We start from the raw sequence: 15973 nt of genomic DNA on the forward strand, positions 1-15973 counted from the left end.
CTCCTGCTCCTGGTGGTGGGTTTGGATTGGGTTCGTGCGGCCGGGGCCCACGCTCGCGTGGCGATTGGCGGCGGGCCTTGCGTCACATGCACTTGCCGAATCAGGAAGCGCCCCAGACCCCGCCGCCTGTTTTCTCGCCTGTCTGCGCTCTGTTCTTTCGCTCTTCCCGCTTCTCCCGCTTCGCCTCTGTGCCCGACTCCATCGCCATGATCCGCCCTCCGGAAATCGGCGTCCAAGCCTCGGACCTCTACGCCATGGCCCTCTCCTCGGTTCTCTGGGGCGTGGGCTGTCGCTTCGGCCAGGCCTACGTTCTCCGTCCGCTTGCTCGCTACCTTCTGCCGGCAACCGCTGATTCCAAGCCCGAGGCCTCCCTGCAGCCCAACGACAGCGGCACCGATCTCACCCGTGCCTCGGAGGCTTCGACCCTCCGCCAGCGCAAGAAGACCGAGGCGCAAGATGCGGTGGCCGATGCTCCGACCGATGCTCCGGCCGATACTCCATCCAAGGGCAAGGCAAAGCATGCTGGCATTTCCAAGCAGGAGCGCTTCGTTGCATCTGCCTGGACCTGCTTCATGTACATCCTGTGCTCGGTCGTCGGCCTCTTCATCATGTACCAGGAGCGCGAGTGGTTCCTGGATCCCACCAAGTACTTTGAGCTGCATATTCCCCCGAGGTAGGCTGAACCAGGCGACTTCTGCCGCCTCTGCGGCTTCGTCGTCGTCGTTGCAGCTTCGTTGCTGCGTCCGCACTGCCCGGACCACTCTATTTTGCTTACCCACCGAATGCATCTGCCACAGCAACTATGTCCGGTTCTACTATGCCTTCTCCTCGGGATACTACATCTTTGCCATGTTCAGCGAGCTGTACTTCGAGCCCTGGCGATCGGACACCCCCGTCTTGATTATCCACCACGTCGTCACACTTCTCCTGCTGCTGGGCTCGGCCTGGTTCGATTTCTGGCGGATCGGCTGCCCGATTATCCTGATCCACGACATTTCGGATCCGCTGCTGCATGTTGCCAAGCTTTTCTTGTACTGTGGGCACCAGCTGGTAGGAGTTGCTGCAGCTTTCCGAGCAGCTTTCCGAGCAGCTTTCCGAGCAGCTTTCCGAGCAGCTTTCTGAGCAGCTTTCCGAGCAGGAGCGGCTGATGTGCGATCCATTCAGGGATCGAGCGGCTCTCTGCTCAGCACATGGCCACCGATGCTTTCTGACAGCTATGTGTCCCTCTCGTATTCCGCCGTGTTTCCACAGATTGCCGACATTGTGTTCCCCATGTTTGCGGTTGTGTTCATCGTCTCGAGAGTCATTATCTTCCCTCGCTTCATCATCTGGCCCATCCCGTAGGTGTTCTGTTGCCATTTGTCTGCATTGTACTCGTGAGCTGCCTGGTGGCTTATTCGTCGTCTATAGACGCCACGCTGACCATCACCTTGTCCGGCTACTTGCTGGCTTGTGCAGGTACAATGCCTATCACCCTGATGGCCAACGCACTCCTTGGGGCCGCGAGGATATCCTGTTTGGTTTCATCGGCTTGCTCTGGTCGCTCGAGTGTCTCCATGTGTACTGGACGTATCTGGTACGTAGAAGTGGCGAAAGCATTGGCGCTAACAAGCTCGGCGGAGGACCCTGTTGAAGAGTTCTGCTCTCTGGTGCTTGAAGCGGTCCTCTGGTCAAGCTCTTTGATGCTCATGATGAAATGTGCCCCCACTGCCCACTGCCCTGATCGTGGCGTGCCTTTCTTTTCCTTTCTCCTGGTGCCTCTGTCAGATCCTCAAGGTGGCTGTCCAGCAGATCCTCCTCGGCAAAATCGAGAAGGACATTCGCGAGGAGAGTGATGATGACATCTGAACAGACCCAGCACTCCGCCTGCTGCCCAATTTTCCCAGGACTCGAACAAAGCATCCTGCACTGCTGCTCTGCCCTGCCCATTCACAAGCGGATCTGACTGCCACGATCTTTTTTGATTACGGGATTTCTTTCCGCAACTTTACACGCGGAGCCCCGGCAAGGATAAGTTCAGACCACAAAATCAATACAACAATGCAAAGGAGGAAACAAAGGAGGTACTAATTACAAACTGATATCATTTTTGATGGGATTTGGAGGGGAGGGAGCGATGGGATGACGAAGGGCATCTGGGGCTGATTCCCAGCCGCCAACAACAAGAGGAAATGATGGAGACAATGAATGGGGTTGGCTTGAGGCAAGCCTCGGCCGGTTGTGCTTGGCTAAGTGGAGGGTGCTTCAGACCGACTCCATATTCCGATCTTGAGTCAGGGCGTGAGACGACACGGACGGCGGTGCGGGCCGAAGGACGGGAGAGGGCCAGGCATAGGGGCCGCGGCGTTTGGTGCGGACATAGTCGATGCCGGTGTAGTCGAGAACGGCAAGGATGGTGAGCAGAGCAACCATGCCGCCAAACAGGGCCCAGTGACCAAAGAACCAAAGAATGATAGGGAATGTGCAGTAGTAGCAGCGCATCTGTGGCGGTTCACACCGAGGATGGTACAGATTGCGATAGGCAGCATAGTGGTTAGTCGCGCAATTGGACGGGCGGCAAGGTTCGCTGAAATGCAGATATCCGGGACGCTGTCAAAGCGGAAACACCGACAGATCGGCAGGGGAGCTTGCAAACATCGGCTGCGGGGTATCTTACCCCGATCGTGTGGAACATGGCGCCGCGGTTGAAGAGACTTGCAGCAAACTTCTGGATCGCCACGGGGTTGTCGTCGACCCAGTATTCAAGAGGGGTCTGGGGAGGATCTGCAGGAGGGATGGATCCCGCAGCCAGAAGTACCGAGACATGATTGAAGTAGCGCATGGACTGGGTGAAGGCAAAGAAGGCCACCATGAAGGAGACACAGAGCATGGCTGGATATCCGAGGCGGCGGCAATGAGGTTAGCTGCTGTTGCTGTCGCTGTGTCGTGCGGCAGCATCTGCCTTGCAATGGTTGCCATCTCGCCCAAGTCACGGCTCAGACGATGCCGAATGGACATACCCATTTTGATGATCAGCGTGGGGTCGTCGGTCGGAGCGGCCAGCAGCGATTGGCCGCTCCTGCCTGGAATGGGGATGAATGCCGTGAGGGCCAACAAGATCACGACCGCCGTTGAAGCGAGCTGCGACGAGCTCATGACCCTGGGGCGGATTCAGGCCGGAGACCAAGTGTGTTAATGCGCTGCAAATAGTGCTGTATCTGCCGCTGGCACAGATCCCAGACCACCTGCACCAAGCCCAGTTTCGGCTTTGACTGGTCTTGGTTGTGAGCCAGCCGGCTGGTGCGCCTGGCCCCAGCAGGGTCACGAATGTTGCTGATTGCCATGCCGAGTCTGTTGCAACCATGGGCACATCCGCAGCACCCAGCCAGCACCCAGCCAGCTCCCTCGGCCATAGTCGCTCGGGTGCCATGTGCATCGGCGCTCTCAGCTTCTCTTGGACGAGCGGCCCGCCTCCTTCCAATGTCTTACCAGTTGCGCAGGGTTTGGACGCCCAGGATCGAGTCTGGCTTCTCCATGATCTTCATCACCCACACCCGACGGGCATCGCGGGTCAGGCCGATGACGGTTACAAGGGTGTGCCTCCAGATCAGATAGACCAGGATAGCGTGATAGCCGAGTAGCAGAGTGCCGGAGATGCTGGCAACCACGATGCCTTCAGTGAACGGGTCCATGAGGAACGATGCTTTGTAGTTTTCTTCTTTTTGGAGGAGGGAGTGCTGCTTCAGAACAGCCGATGCAGCCGGGTTGAACAGGGAATGGAATGGGGTCGTCGAGAGATGGCAGATGGGCAAAGACAGACCCGGGCTGAGGCCGAGACCAAAGGGCATTTATAGGTGATGGATGGGACTGTTGTCAAAGGGACACTGATTGGAGCTGCACGGGATCTGCTCGCAACACAAGCAGCAACATATGGTGCTATCGCGCAGCCAGGAGATGCGCTGCTGCAGCACTCCGGCACTGCATTTGCTTGCACTGGCTTGCTCGATCCAGCACAGCAAGGGGCGCCTGGTTGCTCGCTCCGCGGCGCGAGCGCTCCATGGCTGTGCGGCTTGCTGGGCCAGTGCCTGCAGGCAAGGTCGGACGATACCGGGTGATTCCAAGGGGACAGACACCCACGCACCAGTGCTCGATGTCCCGCCATCGACTGCCGTCGGTCGTCATTGGGCGCCGTCATGAACATGACCACAGGGCCTCCCCCAGCAACCATGGCGGCTGCCAATGGCCGATTACCTGCTGCCCGGGTTGCTGGTCTGCCAGGCGGTTCCTGGGTTACTCCTCGTCGGTGTCGTCACTGAGTTGGTCGCCTTCAGCCGCCATTTGGTCGCCTTTGAGCAGCTCGCCGAGTGGCCAGCCAGGCGGGGGGCGTGTGGGGGGTGTGGGGCCCATTCCCCGACACGTGGCCGATGGTGCAATCGACGCGTCGCCATGTGTCGTCGGAAGGCTGGCTTGCACTGGTCCTGTGCGGCGGTCCTGAAACATGGCCTTGGGCAAGCACTAGGCAAGCACCAGGCAAGCACCAGGCAAGCACTAGGCAAGCACTAGGCAAGCACTAGGCAAGCACCAGGCAAGCACCAGGCAAGCACCAGGCAGACATCGGCTTCATGGCGATCTTGTTGCTTCAGCTTGTTGGCCAGCCGAGAGCCGAAGGAGGCTGCCGACCGCCACCCAGTTGGCTGCAAAGGGCTGACGGGAATCGTGTCAGCCTTTCGCACTTCGTATCTCGGTTGTACGCACCCAGGCCAAGAGCCGACTGTCCACTGTGCTCCGTGTGCAAGCGCCCGGTTCTCTCTGTTCGCCCTCTGTGACGCCCTCGACCCCACCCGTTGCCACTGTGGGAATCCAGGCGGGACAGAGCGGACATTGCGGCAGAAATATGTTGTATTTGTCGGCACTCGGCTTGGATGAGGTGTGTCTGGCCGCCGAGAATGCACAGCGCATGCATATGAGATATGTATCAAGTTCGTTTTCGGTGGGCCGGACGACCCGCCGATGCACCAGGCGGATGATTGCTGAGTACTCGCTGGCCATGGCTGGATATCCGTCGGCTGCGGATGCATATGTCTGATGGCTCGTTTGAACATAACAGAGGGAGCGCAGACAACTGCCGTAGCGACCACAACACAGCGCTGGCACCGACCACATGAATCCAAGCGATCATTTCAAGACCTGAGTCGGGACGGCTACTCGTCCACGTCGCTCTCGTGGATGTAGTCAATGTCGATGCACGGCGCAAAGTCAAAGTGACGATACTCTTTCTTGAGGCTCTCGATCGGTTTCTTGAGCCAGGGATGCCCGATGACGTCCCTAATGCTGTACCGCCGTGCCGAGTCGTAGGTCAGCATGCCGTCGAGCAGATCCATGAGCGCTATAGCGTCCGAGACAGCAGCAGCAACCGCAGTGTCGATGATGGCGTGAGAAAAATAGGGTGAGTTGATCGCTGTCCGTGGCTGCTCTTGGCTTCGCCCAGCCAAGACCGCTAACAGTCCCATACGATGAAGGCGGGTGCTTGGACCCTGCCCGTCCAGCGTCAGGCTCAGAACCCGCTATTCTCGCCACATTGCTCCCTTATCACCCTACCCCCACCTGTCCCTCTGCCTTCCTGCCCCTCTGTCTCCACATCGGCAGGCCACTTACGTTCGTCAACCTTGAACGGAAATCTGTATTCGCCCTTAATGATGTCGGCCCGGGTCTGGAAAGGGTTCTCTCCGAATATGATCGTGAACAGCAGAACCCCCAGCGACCTAAGACGAAGGGTGTCAACTGATTCAGTCGGGTACGGGCACCTACCATCAGGCTATGCTGCCCCCTCGACTCGACACCAATCCGTGCCCAATCGCTCCAACACCCCTTCGCTGTCTCGGTCGTCGACTTAGCGACACACACGAAAGCCTTACCATACTTCGGCTTCTGGGCCACGATACGGATTGCCATGGGCAATCTCTGGCGAAGCAAAGTGGGCGGTCCCGTTAAACTTTGTAAAGAATTCGTCCTCTCTCCGAGGAATACGCGAAGCCGATCCAAAGTCGATCAGCTTGATGAAGTAGTCGTCGCCGATCACAATATTCTTGTTGCGAGATCGAGGTCCGTTGCCAGAGAAGGAGGAGGTGGGCCGCGAAGGACGTCGGAACAATCGTCAGTGCTGGTCCGAAGAGCGACTTGGATGGCTCAGGTCTGCGACGGTATTCGGGGCTCGACTTGTACCCTACCTCATCCTTGAGATCGCGATGAACAATATTGTTGACGTGCATGTATTGGACGGCGAGGGCTATCTGCGCAAAGATCTTGGCGCCGATGTGCTCGGGGATATGGGTGTCTATCGATCCAGGCCATCGTGGGCATCGTGGCCAGCGTGGCCGTGTTGGCGAGGGCAGACAGTTTTGAGGACGGAGCATTGGATGGTGTTAGGGCTGAGGCCGAAAGCTACTTGATGCTGCTTCCTCGCCAGATAATTTCCGACAGAGCCTTGCACAGCGCCGCCGAGCCGCCAAGTTAATTACTTACGAGCGTCTGCGGGATACATGCAGTATACGGGGTGTACATTCGAATGGCCGAGGCGAAAGACAGATGGTTAGATACCAAATCGAGGCAACGGCATATGGCGGCAGGGAGCGGGGTGTGCGGCAGATCCCATTGATAGATACGTCTGCAAACGGTGGCGCTTGTTGACCCTCAGTGCTACAGCCCACCTATGCATTCAAACAGATCGCATGAGGTCCGGCGCCTGATCGATTTTTCCTGCTCCTTGGTCAGTCGGAAGAGCGGGCTCGCTTCGTAATTGCCGTCCACGGGATCAGTCTCGACCTTTGGCCGAGGCGCCTTTCTCAAGCCGGGGTTCTTGGCGGGGTTGAGCGAGGGGTTCTCACACGACCACTGAACGCCATGCAGTTCCGTGATCAGAATCACATAGGGTCCTTCATAAAAATGATCAATGTACTTTATGACGTTCGGGTGGTCCAGGCATGAGAGAATATGGATCTCGTAAGGAATCAGTCCAAAACGACTCGATTCGATCCAGTGCTCCTTGGGAATCTTGTCCTTTATGATGAACTTGGCGGCGGCCTGGGAATGTGTGATATGGAGTGGCGATACCAAACAGCAATCAGCACTTGGGCTCATGCTCCACACGTCAAAGTCGAATGGTGTTCCGGGATGAGCCCGCCCTTGCCGTTCTTTCAGCCAGAACAGGGCTTGTCACGGACAGTCGATCGTTCCCACCGGGTACAGCCATTGCACATCTGCACATCTGCACATCTGCACATCTGCACATAGACTCATCAGCCTCGCCATCAACGTATCCCACCGGCTTGCTTCATACCTCCACGTTCGTTGAGATCTGGGTCACCGTCAGGACAAACCCAAATGCTCCATCGCCAACCAAGTCCCCAATCTTGTACTGCGAGTGGAAACGGCTCGACAAAACCGTTGTACCGGACATGAGCGCAACGACTTCGCTGTGTCGCGTGTTTCTCTCGATGTCGTCGGCGTTACTCTTGGGCTTCTCCGAGTCCGTGATCTTGGACAGCTTGGAGGACTCGGAGGTAAGGGCCTTTTTCGACTCGCGCACGTCGGTCAGCGACTTGCTCGGCTTGTTGTGGCTTTCGTCGGGCTTTGGCTTCTTCCTAAAGAATGACAGCGTCGACGTCTGGGGCTTTGGCAGCACTACTGGCGGCAGTTGGACCGGGCTCGAGGCGGGGGCATAGTCGTCGGCCATGCCAATGTTGGGCTTGCTCTTGGGAACCGGCAGCCCCGATCCTATGATCGACGCGGCAGGGCCCTTGCCGACGCTGTTGCGGGAAAACAGGCCGGGCTTCTTCTGGGAGTCAGCTCGCGAGACGGTACTTGCCGGCGAGGCAAAGTCATTGGCGTTATACTCTGCTACCTGCTTGCCTCTGGTGGGATTCGAGTCTGGGCGTGGGGCAGCCCGGCTGGACCTGCCCGCCAGCGTGGCTGCCGAATTGCGGACGCCCGAGCTCGCCGAAACGACAGAAGCAGACGGCAGCTCGGTGGAATCCCCGTGCGGATGGGAGCCTGCTGAGAGCGACGCACGTTCGGCGACGGGTGTGTCTTTCGAGGGCCGTGAGCTTTTGCCGCGCCGGAGGAGCTTGGCAAACCAGCTTGTCTTGATCTGGGGCTGCGGCGTGGCCAAGGTTGCGGCCGATGCTTCGATCTCGAGCAGGCCCGCTGCGGCACCGGCATCCTGCGCCATGAGCCTGGGCTCGCTCTTGGACTCGATTTTGAGCTTGAGGCGTGTGATGCTGTCGGCCCGGTCGGCCAGCGGCGTCTCCGACGGGTCATGGAGAGGGCCTTTTGAACCAAACGCGTTTCCTGATGCAGGGGAGCGATCCGAGGCCAGGAGCCTGAGCTGCTGGCTGAGGTACTGATCCGACTGGTCCGAGCCGACAACGGTGCCCGACGAGCCGATTCGGTCAAACTGAATATGCTGGTGCGGAAGAGCCACGGACGAGCTCATGATGGCGGTCCGGCGATGCGCAGAGCACCGTAATAGAAGTGTGGGGAGTAGTGGAGGCGACGGCTGGCGCCAGATTCGACAGTTTGGCTGCTGGGAACGGGCAGGCACAGATAGGCCGACACCCGACGGACCAGACACGAGCAAGCGAGAACAGAAGGGCTGGCTGTAAGCGGGGCGGGAGCCGAGCTTGGCGGAGGATGGAGAACCAGAGCCAGAGCCAGAATCAGAACTAAATGCGAATGCAGGGCCAGGACGGATCGGAGGAGGAAAAGTCCGTGGCCCCAGAGAAGACTGCCAGCAACATCCCTCGCCCTTCTGCCAGGCCGACAAACAAAATTTGGCGCGCCAGCCGGCCCGCTAACGACGAGAGCGGCGACCATGGGATGGTCACAAGATGGGCCAATCTGCACGGCGGCCCGAAGCAGCAGCAATCGCAGGGCAGCGGCGCCATGCAAAGGCAATATGGTCATGGCCATGGTCGACGGTGGAGCCTTGGGGCCGCAGCGACCCACGCGGCTTCGATCCGAGACATGCACAAGGCCAAGCGGCCAGGGATAGGGAGGGGGACAGCAAAGGAGAAAGACTGTCGCTGCAACTGCTACTCCAGGTGCAGGTTTCTGGCTGGTGCTCCTCTTCGCACAGTTGGATCTGCGCTTGCCGCGAGTGCGGCTGGATTCTTGATTGCCGAGGATACTCATGGTCCAGACAATGTTGCTGGCTTCTGTTGCCGCTGGATTCCCATAGACATCATCGCTCGTTGCTCGTCCTGCAAGTGCGCAGACCAGCCTGCTGCTCAGCAACTGTTCGCCAAGAGCAAGTCTGTCCAGGATCCCGAGCTCCGCGGTGGCTGCGAGCCGTTAGCGTCCCTGAAACCGTCGCCCTGGACGACAAACGCAGAGCAATGCCATTTTCGAAGGCTGAACACTGCGGGATCCTGGTCGCCATGGCTGGCCGCAGCAGTAACGCATAGATTTGGATGAATCAGATTGGTCAGGGCATTGGGCGCGGCTCGATCGGATGTGTATATTCGGGGAGGAGTGTGAGTCTGGGCGATGCAGCTTGAGGTGTTCCACCGGTGGATGCCGTCGGCTCACTTTTTCTTCAGGTGAACCGAGTTCAGACCAGCCCGGTTGCGAGCAATCTCGATAGCGAAGAACTGGATGCGGGTGACTGCAGGGTCCGAGGGGATAGGCAGTCCATAGAGCCAGCACGATTAGCGGACAGTAGGAATGTGCTCGCCGGCCAAACCCATGCAGTGCAGACTCCATTCAAGTCACGGACACAGGCGATGGGTCCATATTCCCAAGATCACACCAGCATTCGCACACACCGTCCCAGCTCTGCCGAGCCCAATCCAACCAGCACAGGGGCCAAGGCCGGTTACTTGCTTACCAAAAAACGCATTGTCCGGTCCGTAGTCCTCTGCTGCCCGCACTCTCAGCAGGGTGCCAAAGTTGAAGTCCTCGACCCGACTCTCGTATCTGGATGACACAAATCAAACAACGTATCCACGCCGTTACGGTCAGCCGCCAAATCCATGCCCGTCGATCGCTGGCTCTTGCCCCGGGGCTGATCGCCGCACTTACTTCTTTATAAAGTCTCGCCAGGCAGCCTTGGCCTTTTCGCTCTTGAAGTCGGCCATCTCGTCTATGCTGGCAAGGTTGATGCTGGGGAACATTGTCAGGAAATCGGCGTGGAGCTCGTCATCGATCCTGAAGGCAGCAAACAGCGGCAATGTTGCAATCCCCCACCCAAACGAAAGTTAGTGATCCATATCGATCTCGCAGTGTACGTGGGCTGCATCGGCCGATGTGCTGTGGATGAGACCTTCGTCCCAGCAAGATCGAGCCGGCATCTGTCTGCGATGCTTTCTCAGGGCTGCTCAATCCGGCATCGTCGCTTGGTGCTGACTTACTTGGTCAGTCGGAGTCTCGAGGCATCGACGGCGGAGATGAGCTTGAAGAAGGTTTCGGCATGGTGGAAGGCCTTCACCGCCCACTGCTTCTCAATGTCTGCATTGCGAACACACCCGCAGTTGCAGGATGCAGCCCCAGGGATGCGTTGGTCAGTGGCAGTAAGCAACAGACAGGGGGATCCGCCCGCCATCGGCAGTCCTCTGCACCCTTATGCCCGGACCCATCCAGCGTCTCCTCGCCCACGGCACCTTCATGGTTGACGGCGTTTTCGGCAGTGACTCCAGCGATGGACATGGCGGCGGATTCGAGATGAAGTGTGAGGAGCGGCTTCGGGGTTGGCGGTCTGGGCAAAAGAAAAACTGTGCGCTCGCAGCGTCGCACATGTGCGACAGAGTCGGAGTCTGCGTCCGTCCCCGTTTTGCAGGGCTCGTTGTTGGTGGTCCCTGCGGGTTCAGGCCGGGGCATGTGTATTGTTGCCAGGGACCGACAGGGGCGCCGGCAAGGGGGGGGATGCACTGAGACAGGATATATTATCCATGAGGGGCACTGGAGGTCTTGTGTCCAGCATCATCGACCCTTCCAGACAGAGCCGATCGCTTCTTCACCCATGAACTCGCCAGTCGCCGTCTTTGTCGTCGTCTTGGTCGCTGTGCTGCATATCCAAGTGTAGGTACCGAGTCTGATCGCGAGGATGCAGTACGCACTTTCGACCGCAACCGGTCTTATCCAATACTCACATCTTCGTGGTCTGCCGCTCCCTGGCACCAACACTCACCAGGGCATCGTCGCTGCCAAGCGCCAGAATTGCATCGAGGTCTCTCATCACCTGCGGAGTGGTTCCGGATGTGACAGCGTTCTGCCAAAACTACCAGCTCGGCTGCGAGTCCCTGTGCGGCAGCGCTTCGATCCGGGAAGTTTGTGGCCCGACCACCACCAGCTCGCCGTTGGGCGTGGACTTTTCATGCCTTTGCGGCCCGAGCAATCAGACACTTGCCGCTCTGGAAGCCGTTTTGCCCGGAGCCTCGGTCTGCCTCTCTTCCAGCACGCCAACGACGAGCACCATCACCAGCGGCACCACAAAAAGCAGCTCCAGCAGCACATCGTCGACATCGCCTAGCCCCTCTCCCATCTGCAACCAAATCCAGCCGGGCACGCGATGCAACCCGAATGTCATCACCAATCTGTGCTCGGACAGGTTGCTCGCCTACTGCACCTCGGGTTTGTACAGCGCATATCGATATTGCGGCACATCCATCGGTTCGATAGCTCGGGTTGCGCCGGCTTGAGCAGACGCCTCGGGCCGACAGCACTCAACGGTTGGTGCAGCATTTAGCGATTTGACCGCTGCAGACACTAACTGCGATTCAATGTGCTTGCGTTTCCGCTATGATTTAGGCGGCTATTATAACTTTACATCCTGTGGCCCTGGAAGCTCCTGCCGCATTGTTCTTCCTGGCTTTGCAATCTGCGACCTTGACTCCAACTATCCATGTGGCAGCACAACCACCACCGGCACGATAACTACGACCACGACCACAACCACGACCTCCACATCATCCAAAACATCAACCACTTTGTCGACCAAAACATCGTCGGCATCATCCAAATCCAAAACATCATCTACATCCTCCAAAACATCATCTACATCCTCCATTACATCATCCACATCATCCACATCCAGAACCACTACACCATCTACATCCAGAACCACTGCATCATCCACATCCAGAACCACTACTGCCTCCAGTCTCCCTGCATGTCCGTCGCCGATTGTCCCTGGATCCGCCTGCAGCGTCTTCAACTCGGCCCTTGCATGTTCGGGACGCTTCAACTATGCCCAGTGCGGAGCAGGTATGTCGTTCCAGCAGTCGGCGCTCATTATTCTCGCTGTGGTGACAAACGAGTGCATCGATGAATGTTGCCTCTGTTGGATGATGCCCTCACTGATGCCGGTGCTTCTAAATACCAGACGGTAGATACGTCGTCAGGGCTTGTCCTCTCGGCACTGCTTGCCATTCGCTCGGCTCCTTGGTCTACTGCGATTTTGAATCAGCTGTACAGTGCCAGTGAGATTTGCTCGTCGATTTGGCGATGTGGAAATCGGCATACCGTCCGAGAAGATCAACTTGCTGCTGCTGCCTACTCTTCCGCCCCTGAATGTTATTGCCGCCGGGATTTTCTTGATCCCTGCACCCTCCATCCCTGAAAATGAGCCATCTCGAGCGTCTTGTGTGGCGCTCACGAACCACACCCTCGACCTTCCACACAAAGCTGCTCCTGCAATACACTCATCCATCCTATTCGATGGCCACCGTGACCCATTGGCAAGCGTCGCTCCTATATGTGACAGGTGATGCACCCTAAAGCAGGAGTGTGATGACCTCTATGGGTGGTTCTATTTGGCTCAGCAACGACGAGTGGGCGATCTGATACTGAGGCGAAGACGTGGAGGCAACTTTTCATCTCGGTGGCACGGTCTTCACTCAGGCCGCCTTCTGCTTTCGACTGTCGCGATCCAATGCACCACTCAGGATTTGTCTGTAGTTGTAGTATCCAAAGAACACGACAAACATGGATGTGCTGAAGAGCACGTTCAGGACCACATAAATATCGGGATACCGAGGAGGCGGAGGGACGACGGCTTCCATGGCGTGCAACCCGAAGATGACAGCGTATGAAATCTAGGCGCAGAAAGGGCGAGTTAATTGGGAACTCGTCAAGGAACGTAGACTGGGGGGGGGGCATGAGCCAACAAGCAGCACAGGTGTGCTCGAATCAAAGTTGGAGGAGATGCACGACTGACAAACGGGCGCTGCATCAACCACTAAACTGTCAAATCAATGGCAAGTCAAATGTCACAACAACACAGACAACACAACAGCACAGACAACATACCGCTTTGGCCAGCTTGACCAATCCAGAGGCTCGCTTCCATCCAAACGAAAACAGCCAGTTCCAGAGCACAACCGCCAGAATGTACGGCATGACAAGGCCGTCCTTCTTCAGCAGCGGGAACATGCTGCGTGGGGCGCCAGAGGGACACACAAAGTCAAACTTGTCAATGCCACGATCTAACCCGGTGTAAGAAGCCTCGATAGAAGCGGCAGTGCAATCAGTCGGGATTTGGCTGAAGTACAGGCGGCTCACCTGAACATGGCAACGTTGTTGAACCATACACCGACCACAGGCTCGTCCAGCAGCAGGATCGTGGCAGGCAAGAGGGGCAGCAGTATCGACTTTTCGTGAACCATGAATGAGCACAGGAAGAAGCCAAGGGATCCGTTCAACAATCCGTACAGAAGGCGCTTCGGAGAGGGCTTGAGTAGCAAATTGATTCCGGAAGGCAGGACGGCCAACAGAGTCAATGCCGCACTGATAGTGTGGGCTCAAATGAGTGAGTAAGCGAGCGAGAGGGTGGGAGCTGGTCGCCGGACTTGATCGGCGCCGCTAGGTCCGGATCCTTTGGTGCATCCGCTTGATGCATACCTCAGATACACGAGCTGCTGGACTTCAAACAGATTGCGCAACTTGACAAGTACGCTCAGCGAACACCAGACATTGGCCACCTTGTCTTCATAGAGCCCTCGCTCGACTGGAAAGACTCGCCGGAATACTTGCAGGAGGCTCTCGACAGAGCCGAGGAACGGCACCAAAAGCACTCCGAAGCAGCAGACGACCGTGGCTCCGAGCGAGACGAAGGTGAGAAGCCTGGACGACGACGACGACGACGGCGACGACAGGTGTTCCAAAACAGCAGGAATTAGCAGCACATCGTGATTTGACCACTGCGGATGCGTGCGGCCATTTTCGTCCACAATTGGCACCGACATGGCCCAATCCATTTCAACATACCCATTTGGACCCTTAATACATCTCCCGAGAAGATAAAAGAACACCGGCAGAGCGTAATAGAGCGACATTTGCTTGAAGAACAGCGCGCAGCAGAATGTGATGGCAGCCAGAACATTCTGGTCAAATCCCACGAGCGCCGCAGTCCAGGCTACAAAACCGAGCATGGCGGAGTTGTATCTGCGAATAAACGTTTGGGCGAACCTTGGTCAGGATTGCCTCCATTCGAGAACACGGGACGCTGGCCAGGGAGCAGGAAGAGAAAGAGCCAAAGGCGACGCTGGGCTGGGCTGGCGCAATGCTTACTGGAAGTGTCCGTGATCGACGAGGATCAAGGCAGGCTGAAGCAGAACGGCCAAGACCAAAAGTTGCTGATGAAGCAGCGACAAGAAGGGAGTCGGATGTGAGCGCTCTACAAGAACTCAGTCTTGGGTAATAGTCTGGCCTCCATGATGCGGATGCACTGTCGGTTCAGTACCAGCTCGCCCATACCTGCTCGAGGCCGGAGCGGCCTTTGGCCCATACAGACTTGATTCCGACGATGATCGCCGGTAGATAGATGGCACACTCCGTGGCCAGAGCCGTGGCCCGCATGAACACCTGAAGCGCCGTGCTCTCGTATCCTCGGGACGTGAAGAGGGCAACCCATTCCGGGTGGATCCGATGGGCGCTGGATTCAGGAGCGTCGCACCATCAGAGCCGAACGAAGCATGGGCATGCAGAGATCCGCACGAAGCGTTTGATCGAAGCAGGTTGAGATGCCGAGCCGTCGCAAACTGCAATTGGGCCCGGCTGGACAGGAACGGAAGCCCAGAGCCAAGCACGACGAGGCAGGGCATCGCCGAACTGCGGATGCCAGACAAGGCGCAAACTTACATCCAGCCCAGGAGCCAGGAGTGGTAGGCAGTCAGCGGAGGATAGTCAAGACCCCAATACTGGAGATCGTACTTGTACCAGTAGGCCGTCGGGAGATGCAAGGTGATTTCGAGCCAGTGCCGCTGTGCTTCAAAATCGCCGTGCATGGGCTCGATCCCCTTGCCTTGGAGCGTCCGTTTGGGTGCAGGTTGAGTGGGTGTCAGTACGTTCAATAACAGAGCGATTCACACAGCAGGGATCCGTTGGCAGATCGGAAGGAAGAGCCCCGTCATTGCGTTTGGCGGATGAATCCAGCACGCGGCGAGCGACTGGTCCGGATCCCAGTGCTCATCAGGCAGGTCTGGCCAGAGTTGTCGATCCAGACGGTTGGCGAAGACTCGGACATCTTCTGCAGCTCTATCTCTCTTGTTGGGCACGGTCCTCACCAGAGTATCCGTTGAGGCCCACGGCCCACTTGCACAGAAGGGCGAAGAGGATGGAGCTGATCAGGGCGAGTTTGCAGAAGCGGCTCTTGGTGGTATGCTGCAGCAGAGACAGCCAGCCTGCAGCAGGCGACCCAAAGACTGCGGCCGGTTCGTGCGCGGTGGCCTGGGCTGCTTCTTTGGACGGGGATCCGAGCGTCGTTCCTTTGGCCATGGCGATTGGGTTGTGGGATGGAAGCCAATGCCGGATCTGGGAGGCGGCAGATGGATGCACTATGAAAAAATTCTTGTTAATAAAATGAGCGAGAACGAAAAAACGCGCTCTCGGAGCCACCTCGGTCGGCGAGAAGAGCAGTCTCTGGCGAGAGACCCCCGAGGGAAGGCGAGAAGCCTCTCGCCGGCACACACACACACTTTGCACAAGAGAGTCAAACACCTCC

The 15973-nt window shown here is 57.7% G+C and overlaps 7 protein-coding genes across 7 annotated transcripts; 3 read left to right on the plus strand and 4 right to left on the minus strand.

The window, feature by feature from the left end:
* The first annotated feature begins 174 nt into the window (after nt 1–174).
* BJ171DRAFT_490109 (TLC domain-containing protein) lies at nt 175–2091 on the plus strand. Its single transcript, XM_053109576.1, has 5 exons — nt 175–673; nt 798–1050; nt 1252–1340; nt 1459–1576; nt 1768–2091. The coding sequence occupies exons 1-5, from the start codon at nt 207–209 to the stop codon at nt 1846–1848; spliced, it is 1008 nt and encodes a 335-aa protein (XP_052970136.1). The 5' UTR covers nt 175–206; the 3' UTR covers nt 1849–2091.
* On the minus strand, nt 2092–3756 carry BJ171DRAFT_490110 (uncharacterized protein). Its single transcript, XM_053109577.1, has 4 exons — nt 3469–3756; nt 3000–3139; nt 2657–2871; nt 2092–2481 (listed from the first exon to the last, which is right to left on the minus strand). Exons 1-4 carry the CDS (start codon nt 3669–3671, stop codon nt 2245–2247), a joined length of 795 nt encoding a protein of 264 aa, XP_052970137.1. The 5' UTR covers nt 3672–3756; the 3' UTR covers nt 2092–2244.
* A 1252-nt stretch (nt 3757–5008) lies between these two features.
* Nucleotides 5009–8072, minus strand: BJ171DRAFT_490111 (kinase-like domain-containing protein). The gene is made up of 7 exons (XM_053109578.1): nt 7316–8072; nt 6687–7059; nt 6502–6507; nt 6207–6313; nt 5895–6064; nt 5635–5741; nt 5009–5365 (listed from the first exon to the last, which is right to left on the minus strand). Exons 1-7 carry the CDS (start codon nt 7709–7711, stop codon nt 5181–5183), a joined length of 1344 nt encoding a protein of 447 aa, XP_052970138.1. The 5' UTR covers nt 7712–8072; the 3' UTR covers nt 5009–5180.
* A 1369-nt stretch (nt 8073–9441) lies between these two features.
* On the minus strand, nt 9442–10708 carry BJ171DRAFT_490114 (putative polysaccharide biosynthesis protein). The gene is made up of 5 exons (XM_053109579.1): nt 10635–10708; nt 10386–10482; nt 10057–10182; nt 9863–9951; nt 9442–9640 (listed from the first exon to the last, which is right to left on the minus strand). The coding sequence occupies exons 1-5, from the start codon at nt 10678–10680 to the stop codon at nt 9561–9563; spliced, it is 438 nt and encodes a 145-aa protein (XP_052970139.1). The 5' UTR covers nt 10681–10708; the 3' UTR covers nt 9442–9560.
* Nucleotides 10709–10993: 285 nt separating this feature from the next.
* Nucleotides 10994–11503, plus strand: BJ171DRAFT_577880 (uncharacterized protein; the record flags this gene model as incomplete). Its single annotated transcript, XM_053113846.1, has 3 exons — nt 10994–11052; nt 11165–11300; nt 11429–11503. 3 exons carry the CDS (start codon nt 10994–10996, stop codon nt 11501–11503), a joined length of 270 nt encoding a protein of 89 aa, XP_052970140.1.
* Nucleotides 11504–11578: 75 nt separating this feature from the next.
* On the plus strand, nt 11579–12144 carry BJ171DRAFT_595880 (uncharacterized protein; the record flags this gene model as incomplete). The annotated part of the gene is made up of 2 exons (XM_053114636.1): nt 11579–11604; nt 11782–12144. Coding segments are annotated over 2 exons (388 nt in total), but the record flags the coding sequence as incomplete, so codon positions are not given.
* Nucleotides 12145–12752: 608 nt separating this feature from the next.
* Nucleotides 12753–15765, minus strand: BJ171DRAFT_490116 (glycosyl transferase). The gene is made up of 9 exons (XM_053109580.1): nt 15537–15765; nt 15112–15274; nt 14728–14905; nt 14542–14606; nt 14239–14415; nt 13873–14094; nt 13534–13758; nt 13282–13405; nt 12753–13067 (listed from the first exon to the last, which is right to left on the minus strand). The coding sequence occupies exons 1-9, from the start codon at nt 15745–15747 to the stop codon at nt 12870–12872; spliced, it is 1563 nt and encodes a 520-aa protein (XP_052970142.1). The 5' UTR covers nt 15748–15765; the 3' UTR covers nt 12753–12869.
* Nucleotides 15766–15973: the final 208 nt, after the last annotated feature.

The sequence above is a fragment of the Polychytrium aggregatum genome (genome assembly GCF_025602895.1).
Source record: "Polychytrium aggregatum strain JEL109 chromosome Unknown BJ171scaffold_5, whole genome shotgun sequence".
In the NCBI taxonomy this organism is placed as follows: domain Eukaryota; kingdom Fungi; phylum Chytridiomycota; class Chytridiomycetes; order Polychytriales; genus Polychytrium; species Polychytrium aggregatum.